Below are 17,453 nucleotides of genomic sequence, written 5' to 3' on the forward strand. Positions count from 1 at the left end.
AATTGTCTTTCTAGTTTAGTTCGGTATGTCGGGGGTGCTAAATCCTGCACCAACACTTTATATGTTATCACAAAGACATGTAGTATTGTGGTTTTTATTAATGTGGTACGTACTATCCAAATTTAAATTTCACAAAAATGTTTCTAACAAAAAAATCTAATCTGTTATATGTACTGAAAAAGATTTTAGTGAAAGTTTTGTCATTGTTTTCCTATTAATTGGTTTTAAGAGATTTGTTTCCCATAGGCCATAAAAGTGAGTTCCTTTATGATTCCAGTTAATTGATTTGAAAAATGCTTTAATAGCTTATAGATATAACAACCAGTAGAGAGGATCAATCACTCACATGCAGGCTGTGTGCCTAACTTTATAAAAAGTCTAAGGCGATAACTGACTATGACCATTTAATTTAAACTTATTATAAAATGTAAATTTTCTATAATTACATGTTTAATATTGGCAACAAATATATCCATTATATATATATATATACTATCAATATCTTATTTCATATTGGCTATACATATTTAGGCGTAATGACGAAACATTCTACAACATAAAAATAAAAATGAAGATAATTCTCATAAATACCACTAAAATGAGTATTTTTTAAAAAATATTATTATTAATTTTATATTCTACAAAAATTTGTTTTCTTAAAAATATCACAAAATTAAAACTAAATTTTCAACATTCAAAACTAAATTCTAAATTAAAATTTTTGTGGTATTTTATTTAATAGTGATATTTTTGCAAAAAAAAATCATGTACGGTATTTTGAGGAATTCCTCTAATCATGATAGAATAAATATTTTTTAAATTATCTACAATAATCCCAAAATATTGGATTTTATAATAATACCAAAATATTAAAGCAAATGAGTTAAGAAAATTATATATATATATCTAAATGTTAGTGGAAAAATAGTCGAAGTTAGGAAATGAGAGAAAGTATTTAAAATTTGAAAGCATGAGCTACAAAAACACAACAAATAAACAATATTAGCCCACATAAAATTTTGTAGAAGAGTATTCGTAGAATTCAAAACTAAGATAAAGGTTAAATATAATCTTTTTGACCAAATATAATTATGTAACTAAGGCCTCAAAATTATATGTACGACGGAGGCCTCCATCTCAATTTCTTTTACAGTAGTAAGCATGACCCTACCCACATGGAACACACACACTACTTGGTTTATCCGTTTATGAATGGAGCTGCGTGAGAAGAGCGGTCGATGTCTGGAACAACATGCATTTTCTATTTAAAATAATATAAATTAATGTGCATATTGTTGAGAAAAAATTAGAACAAATTTAGATCCACACCTGCTTTTCATAAAACAGCAAACTCAAGGTGTTTTTAATTTTTTTCGTCACGTAAACTGTACATCGATATTTAACAATCTGTATATAGAACGATCCAGGATGTCAAGCCGTCGTCAAGACTAGTGTGGACCATCCAACCCCAACTATATGAAAATTTATTTAATAGGTGTATTATCAAATGGATGAAAGACATATTATCCATATAGATGAAAGTGTAATTATTTGTCAATTTTCGATTTTTTAAAAATAATTTATTTTTGGTAAAACACTTTCTATTTCTAATGTGAAAGAGAACGGCTCGCAGCTCAAAAATGTCAGACTCTTATCTATGCAAAATGTCAAAGACACGCAACTTGTTTTTATATCTCTCTTCATATTGCCAAACCATTTGAACGAATATTGTTATTAAATATTATATAAATAAGAAAAAACCAAATCGTAGTGCTAATATTATCCTAAATGCTTGGAGCAACATGTAGTCTACGTTACTGAGCTAAAAATCCAAAGATCATGAATATATCATCATATCATTGTAGAACAAGTACAAAAATAGAGGTACATAAGAAACATACCGTTTTTAGTCTCTATACCAAACTTTATTGACAAAGTACTTCATAAGCTATTAATTAGGAAGTACACCGATTATTGCAAACCCTTATAAATGGACGGCGAAAAAAGAGAGAAAAATCACGGCATCTTCCAGCTTCCTACCTCCTAATTGTGTACTTATATGTTACGTGTCCTAACACACGTTTGAGAAGATTAATCATTGGACTAAACTTAAACGAAACCAATACTGCTCTCTTTAAAAAAAAAACTAATTAAAAGCATAGGGTTTAAATGTTCAAACGTGTGACAATATATATGGTTCATATAATAGAGATTACTTCAAACTTTACTAAAAAAACAAACATAATCTGGTGAAGATGTCTATATATATATAAAGTTCACTTTACTCACTCCTGGTATTGCCATTTCAGCAATTCCTTATTTAATTTTTTGGGTCTATTCTTAAACACTTACAGCAGTTTCTAATCGATTTGTTCATAACACTTGAAAGATCCATATTAAACTCAAATGTTTTAGTTGCCATAACAACAAGTCTCTACCCACATATCTCCTAGCTGCCGTTTGTACGACTTTCAAGCATCCCTCTCCTTCTTCGTTATATGTTCCTCACGTTTCACATTCTCAAGTTTCAATGGTTAGAAATCAATTAAATGTTTCCCACTTCTCCACACCCTTTCATAGTCTGCCCTCTCTTCCATTTCCATTGTAACAGATTTGTTTAAAAGGAAAATTTGTGTCGTTCAAAGCTCTCTTATCTAATCCTTAACCCACTACTCATTTTTTCAATTGAGGTAAGTTTCAATAGTCTGAAAGATTGATGTTTAGAAGCTTTTACACATTTTAAGAAAACAATGATTACTGAGTTTAAATATTTTTTTTTTTTGACTAAAGAGATATTATTTAATTTTAAACCAATAACAATTCAAAATTTTAAATATTTTCAATGATTACTTCTTGAAGTTTACAAAACATCAATCTTTATGAGACAGAGGGAGTATAAAGCTACCACTTGCAACTTCATGATGCTCACTCTGTCTTCCACTTCTTTTCTAACTAATATGAATTCCTCTGTTGTTTCATTCGCTGACCTCAAAGTTGACCGTCTTCACCAACAGATTGTCAGAAGAATGCTCCGTCACTAGCCTGCCCACAACGTCATAAAACGAGGCCAACTCATGGGCGTCGACTTCCTTCTCATTGATGAAGGTCATGTAAAGCATATTTACAAAGGAGTCCTATTTATATATGATTGGCATCATCTTGAGCATGCCGGGTTCATCTGCGCCAAATGCACATCATGCATTGTTGTTGGTGGATCACGTTCTGGTGCTAACAAAAATGTAAGTGTCTTGTGATGTGGCCATGTGTTTTCATATTTTAATCAAACAGTAGCGTCACCTTATCCAGCGCGACATAGGCGGATATAACTGTATGTTCATATTTTTACTTTCTATTTTGGTTATGAGTAAGAATACCTAAGGTTTTGTTAAGTTGATATGTATTGTTTACTGGTCTATTGCTCTTACCATTTGTCCAGAATAAGGCTCTGTTTTATACTATATATGACTACAGTTTTTTTTTGTAAAATAATGATTCATTGCTTCAAACCAATATTTCTTTGCATATCTTTGGTGAAATTCTTATACAACTTATCGACGTAGGGTTTGTGCATATTCTTATTTGTATCTTTAAATGCAGCTGGAGGGAGGCATAGGGGTGGAAGAGGAGGGGGAGACGATTCTTTGTTGGGTAATATTTTTAAAATCCGTCACCTATAATAGAAGTGAAAGGAACCCAATAGAACCCTACGTTTTAACGCTTTGTAAAAACAAGCCCAATAGTTAAGAAACAAAATTACATCAAAATTACCAAGTCAACAAGTTCATGATAGATAGTTATGGTAATGAACAAAAAAAAAACTGAATTGTAAGTAATCGAGATTTTAAAACATTTGTCATCAAAAACCACAAACTCATAACTCCAAACACAAAAGCGTTTAGAAAAAAACTACTCCCACATGTTACTAAGTAAAAACATATATAATAAAAACATTACCTACAACCACATCTAATAAAACTAAATAACAATGGAACGACAAAATGAGAAATACTTTTAAAAAACCACAACTAACGACTAAAGCAAGACAACAACAATTGCTATACAAAACATAACTTCTAATTCTATATTTTATGAAAACAAAAAAGATCATGATGATTTAAATAAATTTAAAATTCTAAAAATAGACTACATTATACAAACTGAAAAAAATACACCAAAAAAATAAACAAACAAAACCACAAAGAACAAGATAAGAACAACATAACCAGACGGAAAAAGGAAAAATACATAACCAAATGAAAAACTACCAAAATAAAAAAAAACCTCATCTAACTTACGCACTACGCGCGGATCAAATGCTAGTAAAGATCTATATAAATAATGTTAAAATGAAGTCTATTTACTAGTATAGCTCTTACGTTATTAGTGATATGTCTCATGAGTCATGGTCATGGTCATAAAGGAAGTACCTTAACTATAGTATTCGTTATTTTCGTGGGACTGTTATGTGTATTATTAACGTAAACCCTTTAACAAGAAAATTATAGATATATTGAGTAACGTACGTAATATAACACACTCATGATATATAGGTGGCTTGTTGACCGAGAAAAAAACACATTAATTTGTTTAGTGAGATATATTAATTGTAGTTCCTATGTCATAACACAACTATGCTCATCACCAAAAGTAATAAATGATTTCAACTGGAAGTCTCCGATGATGGGCCGACAAGTAGTTACGCTTCTTGAATGGTGAGAGGTGATATTTATTATTCCGATATTTATTTTACTTAATAAATTTCTCATTTGACATCTTCTGTAATCAATGTGGGTAGATGAAGTAATTGTAAATATGATGGCCAACCATATGGATGATGGGATCCGATCTATGTTTGCGTGTCTATATATATAGTAACCTCAACTCCAAAGTAGCAAACCAAAAACAAACCTTGACTCCAAAGCCTTTACGTGAGACCGAATATAAACAAGTTTTAATTTGTGTTTCTCTAAAGTTGGGTGTGAGTGTATCTGATTTCAATGGAATCCAATTGTGTTCAGTTTCTTGCAAACAAGACTATTCTCATCACTGGAGCTCCTGGTTTTCTTGCCAAAGGTACATACTTTATACTGGTTTCTGATACAAATATTTCTACTAATGAAATAAAAGATTCAGAAAGCGATCGTACATATGATTCATATATACTATTATCTTTGTAGTTGTTATAGGTTCTTACGATATTTTTCTTCATCCGTGTTGAATTCGTTATGATTGGGATCAATATAAAAAATTTGTTGATCTTATAATCCAAAGATATTTATTTGATTGGTCGTTAATTATGCTTTCCTTGTCTAAATTGATAAGTACATGAGATTAGAAGCTAGTGATGAGTTTTGGAAAATTCACTGATGAATTATGAATAGATTTATGAATTATTACTTCATTTATTGCCACACACAATAGGTATTTATGGCCCATACATGAAACATATATCTTCAACATATTCAATGAGTTCTATCTAGATTTTATTAGAGAAACATATATACTTGTCATATCATATGATAGTATATATTTGTTGCGATGTTGAAATATGCTTCATATAGATTGTGCCTTTCCAAAATATATAAAAAATTAATACTTAAGACTTTATATGTATTTTTTTTTCTTTTCTAGATCAAGTATCACTATGTAATAGTAATGATTATGATTTCACCCATAAAAAGAAACATTTAATACTTAATACTTTTCAAATTCATCTTTTTTTTTTCTTTTTCAAATTCATCTTTTAGTTTTGCAATAGTTGCATATGCATTAATTTTTCCACCTAAACATTTCCCCACAATTATGAACCAATTTGTCCTACAATTTATTGAAATATCTTCTACTTTTGACTTTTAGATTACATTTATTTACCTTAGTTAATCTATGTTAACTAGACGGCCGGGTTCAAATACTCTTGGAAAAGCATAACTTCGTCACATATCCATATCTTACTTTTAACGTTTTTTAAACAAATGGTATTAACTATAAAATTTGTGCTCCTTATTTATTATTATTTTATTTTCTTATATAGTTCTGGTAGAGAAAATATTGAGGTTGCAACCAAATGTGAAGAAGATGTACCTTCTCTTGAGAGCTCGCGATACTAAATCAGCCATGCAACGCCTACGTAGTGAGGTATGGTATACAGTACATTTAATTCCTTTAATTAAAACAATCTTTACATAAACATAGAGGTGATCGATCCATCCATAAAAATATATTTTCTTCCCCTATTTACAATGATACAACAGGTCTTGGAGATAGACCTCTTCAGGGTGTTGAGGAACAATTTAGGTGAAGAAAAATTGAATGCCTTGGTGCGGGACAAAATAGTGCCGGTTCCAGGTGATATATCGATCGATAATTTGGGGGTGAAAGACTCCGATCTTATACAACGTATGTGGAGGGAGATTGATACCATTATCAACATCGCAGCCACTACAAATTTCGACGAAAGGTATAAACGAAAATAATTAATTATATATTTATATTTTCCTTTGTATAAAATATTGAAACTTAACAATATTTTTTATTTACTTTTTTTGATAAAACCTATAAGATATGATATTGGTCTTGGCATCAATACATTTGGAGCTCTTAATGTTCTCAACTTCGCCAAAAAGTGTGTTAAAGGGCAATTGCTTCTCCATGTCTCCACCGGTGAGTTCTAATGTTTATCTTACAAAAGCGATTAAGCGACCAGCCGACCATATTATATTTACCGAGGCTTACCTAAAAATGTATTATTCTTTTAGCATACGTTAGCGGAGAAAAATCGGGATTATTACCGGAGAAACCATTCAAGATGGGAGAGACTCTCAGCGGAAATGGCAAACTAGACATCAATATAGAACACGACCTAATGAAACAGAAACTGAAAGAGCTTCAAGATTGTTCTGAAGAAGAGATCTCGCAAACAATGAAAGATTTTGGAATGGCAAGGTAATTAGCAGCCTAGTCACATCGTATATGTTCTTAGACTTTACTTCCATCATCCGTTAATAATTGAATTAAAATGGTCTTAATATAGGGCAAGGCTTCATGGATGGCCAAATACATATGTATTCACGAAAGCAATGGGAGAGATGCTAATGGGATACTATAAAGAAACTTTACCACTTGTTATCATACGTCCAACAATGATCACTAGTACTATTGCCGAACCATTCCCCGGTTGGATCGAAGGGTTGAAGTGAGTATTGGTTTATGTTATATCCTCGTTATATCTAATATTTTTATTTATCTCGTGCTCTAACTTCATTTATTTTATTTCTCTTCATTGTATATGCAGAACATTAGATAGTGTGATCGTTGCATATGGTAAAGGAAGGCTTAAATGTTTTCTTGCGGATTCAAACTCAGTCTTTGACCTTGTAAGTCCAATCAACATCTTTGTACCACACAAGTCAACACCTAATTACATATGCGTTACTTGTTTAAACTAATTACATATGCGATTCCTTGACAATTATAATATCATTTGCAGATACCAGCAGACATGGTGGTAAATGCGATGGTTGCAGCCGCGACAGCTCATTCGGGAGATACCGGGGTTCAGGCAATATATCATGTTGGTTCTTCTTGTAAGAATCCAGTCACGTTTGGACAACTTCACGATCTCACGGCTCGTTACTTCAGTAAAAGTCCTCTGGTTGGTCGGAACGGCTCACCAATCATAGTGACCAAAGGAACGATTTTGTCTACTATGGGTCAATTCAGCCTCTACATGACCCTTCGTTACAAACTTCCTCTACAGGTACCTTAACATCAATCAACTCTATGATTTGTTCTTTTTGGAGTTTTCGAAAAAGGTCCCTACCTTATCTTATATTTTCATTTCATTCCCCAACTTTTAAACTTGCAAAGAACCCAAAATTTTGGTGAAAGATGTCTGCTAGTATAACCTCTGTTTCTCATTTATTTAAATTTTCATTTCAGATACTTCGATTGATCAATATATTTTACCCATGGAGCCACGGAGACAACTACAATGACCTCAGCCGCAAAATTAAGCTAGCTATGCGCCTAGTTGATCTTTACCAACCTTACTTACTCTTCAAGGGCATGTATGTACCACTCATAAACTTCCACCAAACTTTAAACATTAATTAAGACAGTAACATCTTTTATCTCTAGGGATAGAGAGAACAAAACATTAAATGTTACTAGACATGAGTTCTTATCATACATTTAAGTCAGTCATCACAACTTAATTAAGTAAGTCATGACATAATATTTATATATCCTTGTTTGTGCAGATTTGATGACATAAATACCGAAAGACTGCGAGTGAAAAAGATGGAGAATATCAAAGAGTTCGATGGATCGTTTGAGTTCAATCCCAAGTCCATTGATTGGGACGAGTATATCTCAAACACACACATCCCTGGCCTCATCACTTATGTGCTTAAACAATAAATTGTACTAGTAATATATTTAATATGTTTGAATACGAGTAATGTTGTATTGGAAATTATTGTAATGAGTGTGAATCTCGTGTCTAATAATATCATTATTTATATCCACATATGTTAAACAAAACGATTATGTCACTATAATCGAGTTCTACTTTCCGTAATTCATTCGAATATTAACTACGTCAAAGAAATTATACAGTTTGTGTTGGATTAATGTAAGGGCATCTCTAAGCATGTTGAAACTACACCAAATGTATTTCTTCTCAAACCACAAAACAAAATATCATATTAAAAAAAATAACCTGATATTTGTATTCATGTTTTATTTCAATTTTCTACAAAGGAGCCACATGATTTGGCTATCTACTATGAATACAGTAACAAAAATTACCGACAGATCCAGTTAAATGTCATTGAGGCTAAATAATAGTCTTGTCGGTTGAATTTAGTTCGATAGGAACCTAACACAAGTGGTTCTAGTTCTACAGCAAATTTGGATGGGTACTAGGTACTGTTTCTGGTTGGGTTAAGTTCAACGTGTTGGACCACTCCAACGAAATTAATGTAGTACTCACCACTTGAGCCAAAAACGCTTTTAATATAGGGAATAAAATAGCATTATCCTTTTATGTAAGTTTCTAAGAGAGAGAGACTATTTACACAACAATTCCACGTTTTTGTACCATTCTGTTGAAGGTTCCATGGCTCTATGGCTCACTTTGAAAAAATAAAGTCTGAGCTTCTCATACAATAAATGGTTGTTGAGTCTTTTTGGGTCCTCTTGTCCTTCTCGGGTTAGCACTGATCATGCATGAGAATGCATTTGTCAAATCCGAATCCTCTTCACTAGTGAGGAACTTTGCCGCAGCTGGATTTGCTAAGAGGAGCTTGGCCACGAGGTAACCCGCAATGGACCAAGTCTGGTAAAGCCGTGCCTGTTTACCAATGAATCTTGCTCTTTTGGTGTCGTAGTACTCGGGCCACTTGTCTAGAGCAATCCGTCTCTCAGCTAACTCAACCGCCTTTTCTGCAATCTCTGGTCTACCCATTTTGATGCTTGCTACTGTCAGCTGAAACAAAAGCAAGATGGGATCAGGATTTAAAATATGAACACAAAAGTTGGCTTTGAAATTCTCATTGATAAACCAAACCAATTATCTCGGTGTGCAATCCAATATGTAACAAAATCAGGTCTAGTTCAGTATACAAATCTCAAAACCAAAATGAAACTAGAGAACCAAAAAAACCTGAATACACAGTTTATGAGGTCTACGAAAAGGGAAAGAGAGAAATCTGAACTGACCTGCCATAACAAAGTTGGCCATGCACCTCCATTGTGATAAGACCAAGGACTGCAACAAAATCAAGCTGCTTAAGAAGATAATTTAAAACATCTATTGAAGATCATATGGGAGGGAGATATTACGTGTTCTTTGGATCACTTCCGGTTATAATTCGCCATTCTTCACCTTCCATGGCAGGGTAACAAATCTTGAACGGCATGTCAGCTACAAGTTCTGCCCATTTGGCTTCGATAAAATCAAGAATTGCATGTGACTGCTCATTTGAAGCCAAACTACCCACTATAGACCAAAGGTTCCCAAGAGAAAAGAATCTGAAATCCATGTGAGCCGGTTGAAGGTTTCCTATCAGATATCCTCCTCTGTTGGGCATAAAGTCCACTAACCATGAAGGGATCTGATCTGGATATATGTTGAATTTGTTAACAGCGTCGTAAGAGTATTCTTCTGTCTGGTAACGGTATATTTCATTGATTTTCTTCAGGTCCAACCAGTAGTATTCCCTGATATGGAAATTTAACGCAACAAGACGATTGTTGAGAGCTCGGATTAGATCATCTGATCCATCCTCTGGCGTTAGCATCTCACGTGCACAGACCAAAGCTGAATAAAACAGTGCCTGGCAAAGTAAAAAAAAACAGTTGTGTAACTGCATAGACAGCTTCTGGTGCAAATTCAAATTGAAGGAACATCAGCTTACCTGAATCTCCAGGGGATGACCATGGATTCCCATTCGACGATCTATCATGCAGGAACCATCAGTGACTAATAGAGTAGGGAACATATCGAAACCATCAGCAAGACACAGCTTTAGGATCATTTTGATTCCGGTCTGCACATCAACTCTTTCCTGCACGGAAAGATCACCCGTGCATTTTCCATATGCTCTCAACAATATAATCCACCACAAGCCTGAGACAAAATGAAAAAGTGAGTCAAGTTATTCTTAAAGAAAACATAATCAAAAAAACATTTTCACACAGAGATCTGAACCTTCTCTTACCAGAATCAACTGGGGCAACACGTCCAATAGCTGCCTCCCCAAAATCAGGATCTAACACTTCTTCAGTCACTGAATCATCACCATCAAGAGGAACAGTTTTCACCTTGAAACTAGCAGGCATCAAACCTTGACCTGGGCTATGGCAATCCATGGTTTTCTCCCAACTCTGGTCAGGAACAAGTATAACGTCAGCTCTAACAAACGCAAATAACTTCAACATAAACAATCTACGTAGCCACAGAAAATGTTACCAACAGCTACAGCAATTACAACCGTTTCTCCTTAACCACAAAACCATTTGACAATATCATGCTTCTATACATACTAATCATATTGAGCATCAATTGCTTTTTTTACAAGAGCATTCAATTAAGTAAGAAAAACAGAGAAAGATTCCATCACCTGTAACTGGAGGGTGTAAAGGATGAAATTGCGAACAATATCATACTCTCCTTTAAGAAGAAAGGCAATCCCTGAGGGTATGAAATCACGAATGAAGACCTGATCATAGTTCAGAACACTAGTAGAGTTGGGATCATTAGCAGCAATAGTTCCAATAGGATTGCCACAATAGAAAACAACAGACTGCCTCAATAGATCCCATGCTTCATCCTCAATAGATTTTGTTCCAGCTGACTGTACATTACCATTAGACGATACACTTCCATTAACAGGCAGAGGCTTCTCATCCAAGTCGCTTTTCAACTCACAACCCAAACCGTCAGAAGGAGGAAGTAACGTGGATCTAATGTTCTCCTCAACATCATGTTTTTGGCATTTGCAAACCAACTTTTTACCTTTCAAAGCACAGTCTGAACTATGAAATGAACCTTCTCCTCTCACACCGGAGTTTGGTACTCTTGCAAACTCATGCGAGTTTGAACACCTTAAAACCCTTTTAGTTCTGCTAACGGGTTTAAAGGAGAGGTTTGGTGTGGAGTTGACAAAGAAAGAAGTAAGATAACAAGATTGAGATAAAGATCCTAATGGAACACGTAGAACTGTCTCTGTAGCCGCCATTTTGAGGAATGGCTAGAGGAAATGACCAAACTTTAATCAATGATACCTGTAACAATTTGATAAAAAGAAGAGACATGAGAGAATCCAGAAGAAAAGAATCGAACTTTATATATACTAATGTCGAAACAATCTGACCCAGTAAAGAAAGCTTGAATCTAAAAAATCAAACTTTATAAAATCATTGAATCATACAAAAATCTAAACTTTTTTTTTTCCAGATTTCGCTTAAATATTTAGAGAAAACACTACAGAACAAGTCCAATTTCAGTGTTCAATCATCAGAACCGGAGATTGCAAACAAAAAAAAGGAACAAACAAAAGCCATATGTAGTCAAGGAAGTGTAAAAATGGGATTGAAGCATTCCATACGAAGAGATTAAACAAATGATAGGGGACTTACTTAGATGATGATGATCCAGATTCAGCTTCCGTGGGAGAGAGATATTATCAAAAAAAAAATATCCACAAAGGAGGAATAGAGAATAAAAAAATCCGGTGAAGTGACGACTGGTCCAAAAACCCTTGTGAAACGACGACGTCTCTTAACTCTAAACACTTTTTTTTTATTTTTTTTTATTCTTGCTTCGTTTATAAAGGACCTCTATATAGTCTATACCCGTCCGATCCAAGCCTGATCGTGTGGCGCTATGTGTTTGGTGGATTGAGTTTGGCTGAGTTGAGTTGGCCACTTGACTCAGTCGATATTGTTCTATGACTTATCCAACCGTTGGACGATTATATGGCGTTATGTGATTCTTCAAAACGGTTGTAATAAACTCCGTTATGTTTAGCACAATTGTTCATACATATACTATATAGATATATTAACAATGATTTTTATTCAACGAATGTAGGTATTGATCCAATCTACGAAAAAAACATGTCTAATCAAAAACAAAGAAATGAAGATTAAAAAAAAAAACAACAACAATACAACAAAATGAAATTGAAAACACCCACAAGAATAATATAAGATAGATAGCATGATGAATGCTAACATATGCACGGTCCAGTTGGAGGCAGAGCCATGGGTAAAAGCAGTGGCAGAGCTAGGAAATTAGTTTATTAGAACCAAAAAAAATTTTCAAAGCATCAATTGTGTTATTAAATTCTTTTATAGGGGTCAATTTACCAGGGTCAATTTATTTATTTTTCCTAATATTTCATCTAATTTTATAAATTCACCTGGATCAATTGACCTTTATAACTCTAAGCTGCCTCCGCTACTGGGTGAAAGTGCAACATCAATTAGAGCCACGACATGATTAGGTTTTGATGAAGCTAGAGAATTACCACTGTGCCACCAAATCAATTTTTGGGAGGACTAAAATAATCAAAAGCTACGAAGAAGGTTTGGGCTATGGTGAGAAGAAGAAGAATTATAGCTGCAGAAGATGATAGAGTCCTCCATGGAGTCTTGTGTATTTTGAACTTGTTCACCCCGTCGAAAACATTTGCTAAGTAACTCTGACAAAGAGACAATGCAATGACTTTTCCTATGTTCTTGAAGAACATAGTAACTTCCTCACTGGTTCCAAAATAGTTCTCTATAATCCCTTTCGCGCATAAGAACAGTGTATCCTCTTCTCTGTCTGTGAGGCAACTCATGAAAGTAACGTAGCTTGTCATCTCCGTGGTACATGTCATATTAAAATGCTCAAAAGCAACGCTGTTGGATATAAGAGAGCTAATAAAATCATCAAAGACTAGTAGTGGTATTTCAAGCAAACCGTTCTTGAAACATATGTCCAACGGTGTATCTACATTCTTCCTCAGCTGGAATTTTATTGATAAGCTACATAGGGTGTATGTGAGGAAGAGACCACAGGAGATTATCGCCACTCCCACGTGCGAAGGGTGACGTTTATGAAGAAGTGATGAGTCATGCAGCAGGCACGTGTGAAGGGTTTTGGGGTTGCTAAGGTTAGAATGGTATAAGTAAAGGGATGAGGGATTAAAAGAGCATGTTGATTATGGTGAGGGATTAGATACACCATGAGTCTAACATGTGGGGAGAGAAGAATCTGAGAGTATGTTGAAGATTCTGATCTCATCTTTCATATTATCAATATTTATCTTTGTAATCTGAGGAACCTATTTGAGTGAGAGAGTGTTTTTGTAATCAGTTATTGAACCTTAAATAAAAGGATATTGATTACATTCATAACGTTAAGCTACTGTTCATATAGTTTGGGATCTCAAAGCTTAACATTTATCCCTCGGGTTCGAAGCTTTTTGGCCGATACAATCAAACCAAGAAAAGGGCGAGGAGGAAGAGGTGGAGGAGGAGGAGGACGACGAAGAGGAGTAAGAGAAGTACTCCTTGGTAATGTTTCCGCTCTAGTTCTAGCCTTTAAACAACATATCTTACCGAAACAAGTTGTGTTGGATGTCTTTGTTCTTGAATTATTTCCTCGAAGACCACTAAACATATTATCGCAACATTGCGTTGGAGGGGTTGGTGAAGACCGGCCGGGTATGAAAGTCTTACGAAAGAGATCAAGAAGATGTTTCGCTCCAAGATTATGGTGTTGTGCCCAAAACCCTTTTGGTTTTCTAACGGAATAGTCGAAGAAATTGAAGGCTAGCTTGTTTAAGCTAATGGATGGAGCTAACTTTGATGTCTCTAGAAGATGGGTAAGAAGAAATAGAGGAACCTGGTTTTTGATAAGGAGAAGATCTCTTCTTAGAGTCGGCAATACCCATCTCAGTTTGAAAATGGGATCTTCAACCGTATTGTATCCAATCTTATGTGAAACCACAAGGAACAACATAAGAATGAAACAACCATCGAGAACCATGAGATCAGTGGTATTGAAGAGTTTCTGAATAAGAATCTCTGATCTCGTCTTCCAACGCCCGGACAATATTGACCAAATCACTTAGACCAGCGCCTATATTCCGAGTTTTTGAAACAAAGAACTCCAAATATACTTGCTTGTGCTCCTCAATCATTTGGCGATGTTTTTTATCAGTGCAATGGTGATAAGGGCCGATTGAGAAGATATTGGGTGCATAGGTTGTGTCATTGTTCTGTGTGACAGAGTGGGCGGTAGATGGAACAAGCAGGTTTACCTGATGATCCCTTTAGAAGACTTGGTCGGATCACGTTTTTTAAGAGCAAAGAAGCTTTCTCATCTTTGTCTACCATCGTTCTACTTTCTTCAAATTATTGGCTCCAAGGCAACGATCCACTTTAATAATTTTAAGAGCAAGGAATCAACCACACTTTTCTCTAGAGAAGCATATTAGTGACAACAAGTCAATAGGTAGGTGGCGATTAGTGGGTAATTAATTCTCTAATATTTTACTATATCCGGTTATATCCTGTCCGTCTAAAATTCATGATATTATAATCGGATCCACCCGAATCAAAGAGTCAAATATAAATAAAGACGCGATTGGTTTTTGGACTTATTGTAGAGCGACACGTCCACGATATGTTGGGGTGTCAATTATTTATTTATTTATTATTTTCTTTTTTGTCAACAAAAAATTAAATAAAAAAAGTCAATGAGATGAAAAACTATTTATAAACAAAACATTATGCCTGCAAGAACGCGCTTAACGTGCCAGATAATATGAGTTTACATTTGCATTTCTAGAAACAAAAGATACAGAGAAAGAAGAAAATTCCTCCCTGTCACTCTTGATATCGTCCAGATATGTCGAAAAAACTGGCCAGTCATAAGGAGAAGACACCATCTTCATCAAGTCAGAACAATTGTGTAGAAAGCCACATCACAAAAACCATACCTGATCATACACCGCATAGCCCACATGAAAGTTTCGGATTCGGCATGCAAGAGGGAAATGCCCCGTCTAAAGTTTTTAGCTCCCATGGTTGGCATCGGATCCTGAAGCTGGGTACAAATCCATCATGAGCCTGCAAATCACCCGCCTTCCAACCATCAATGAAACAACAGTAGTCTGGATAACTAAGAAAGAGAACATGCAGTCGTCCGCAACCTTGGGTTAGAGCAAAAGTGGTGGGTAGAAAAATCCTCATCCTCACCCTCCTCTTGGGCCTGCTGCCATGTCGTCGCATCGCCTTCCGCCACCCGAATAATCTATTCAAGTCGCTCATCTTCATTCTCAAAACTCGTGCATTCCTTGCTTTTCCATATATACCACAAGATCCAAGGAAAAGTCCAAACCTGATGAGACGGTGGGCAGATAAAAAGCGCATGATTCATTGTTTCCTCATCAGCACCACACCGTGCACATCCCAAATCGCAGGCCAGACCATGCTTGTGCAAATTTGCCGAAACCGAAATGCACCCTAACAATACCTGCGACATAAAATGTTGAAGTTTTGGTGGACATCGAATGCCAAACGCTAGCTAGGAGAGGAGTAATCTCCGGCCCGTAACCAAGAGGCTGAAAAGTCTTAGATACCTCCATATGTGTCGTATGATATCTTGACTTAACCATATACTTTCCATTTTTTGTAAAATGCCAACCGAGAGAGTCCGTCTTACGACAACTCCCTAAAGGTATAGCCCATATTAATGCAACATCTAAATGATCAAAATACTCGTTGAGCAAATCCATCTGCCATGAATTGGTTCCACGATCATCTAAGTGAGAAATTTGAAGGTCAGGGTCCTTAAACGGACCCTTACTTATAGCTGGTCTCAGGAATTGAGCCGATATCTAGGGATCAGTCCATATAAAAACGGATTTCCCGAATCCAACTCTTTCAATAAGCCCTTTGTTAATCAGAGAGCGAGCTGAAACAATACTCTGCCACTCATACGAGGGAGAATATGACCGAATTGGTTCTATTGGATTGGAATTCCTATAATACCTACCTTTAAAGACTTTGGCAAATAGAGAGTCCGAGGCCCAATTAGTCGTCGTAGTTGTTTAGCCAACAATGCCGAATTAAAATCATCCACATTCCAAAAACCCAAGCCGCCTAACTGTTTACTACAACATGAACTCTCCCAGGCTAGCCAATGCATACCCCGACCGATCATTGGTATGCCACCAAAAATTCTTCACTGCACTAGTAAATTTGGATGTAATTGTTTTCGGTGGCCGAAAACAGGACATCAAAAACGTTGGGACAGTAGTTGCTACTGACTTAATCATCACCTTTTTCCCCTCTTTCGATAACAGTTTTGCCGACCAACCATTTGTCCGACCCTGCAGCCTATCCCGAACAAATGAAAACACCTTCGTCTTAGACCCATCCAAACTCTCAGGTTAACCTAGATATGAACCTATTTCGCCCAAATTTGTTATCCCAAAAACCATGTAGAGCTTTATTTTTTTGTCCACATCAACCGTATGACCAAAGTGAATTGTAAGTTTTTTATTATTTTATTGTAAGAAAAACAGTCTCCCTCTTTTCACCAAAAATATTAGTTCACATATATCTTTAAGTTTTGCTATATATTATTATTTTTTCTTAATATGTTAGTTATATGATTATTACTAGAATTTAGATCCGCGCACGCGCGGGATTTTAATTTTTTTTAATCAGTATAAGTATTGAGCTCAAATATAATTATTCAAACTTTTGAGTATAAATCTATATAAACGTTAACTTACTTTACTAAGTGATATATATATATATATATATTGTTGAAGATAATATTTATTTGTTATATCTATTTGAGTGAGATTTTATTAAATTTTTTATCAATAAGAATCATTGAATATAAATACAATTATTTCTAGATTAAAAGATAAATCTGTATAAAG

At 34.9% G+C, this 17,453-nt stretch overlaps 2 protein-coding genes and 1 pseudogene across 2 annotated transcripts; 1 reads left to right on the plus strand and 2 right to left on the minus strand.

Annotated features, from left to right (window-relative positions):
- Window positions 1–4,560: 4,560 nt before the first annotated feature.
- Window positions 4,561–8,525, plus strand: LOC104736257 (fatty acyl-CoA reductase 1). The gene is made up of 11 exons (XM_010456212.3): window positions 4,561–4,712; window positions 4,796–5,073; window positions 6,032–6,135; window positions 6,252–6,457; window positions 6,560–6,660; window positions 6,756–6,942; window positions 7,031–7,192; window positions 7,292–7,373; window positions 7,487–7,756; window positions 7,939–8,066; window positions 8,259–8,525. Exons 2-11 carry the CDS (start codon window positions 4,998–5,000, stop codon window positions 8,416–8,418), a joined length of 1,476 nt encoding a protein of 491 aa, XP_010454514.1. The 5' UTR covers window positions 4,561–4,712; window positions 4,796–4,997; the 3' UTR covers window positions 8,419–8,525.
- A 470-nt stretch (window positions 8,526–8,995) lies between these two features.
- LOC104736258 (alkaline/neutral invertase E, chloroplastic) lies at window positions 8,996–12,447 on the minus strand. The gene is made up of 7 exons (XM_010456214.3): window positions 12,142–12,447; window positions 11,124–11,787; window positions 10,722–10,887; window positions 10,419–10,630; window positions 9,844–10,337; window positions 9,721–9,769; window positions 8,996–9,487 (listed from the first exon to the last, which is right to left on the minus strand). Exons 2-7 carry the CDS (start codon window positions 11,739–11,741, stop codon window positions 9,161–9,163), a joined length of 1,866 nt encoding a protein of 621 aa, XP_010454516.2. The 5' UTR covers window positions 11,742–11,787; window positions 12,142–12,447; the 3' UTR covers window positions 8,996–9,160.
- A 602-nt stretch (window positions 12,448–13,049) lies between these two features.
- Window positions 13,050–14,952, minus strand: LOC104736259 (UPF0481 protein At3g47200-like; annotated as a pseudogene).
- Between the last annotated feature and the right edge of the window lie 2,501 nt (window positions 14,953–17,453).

This window comes from Camelina sativa, chromosome 13 (genome assembly GCF_030686135.1).
Source record: "Camelina sativa cultivar CO46 ecotype springtype chromosome 13, ASM3068613v1".
Lineage (NCBI taxonomy): Eukaryota > Viridiplantae > Streptophyta > Magnoliopsida > Brassicales > Brassicaceae > Camelina > Camelina sativa.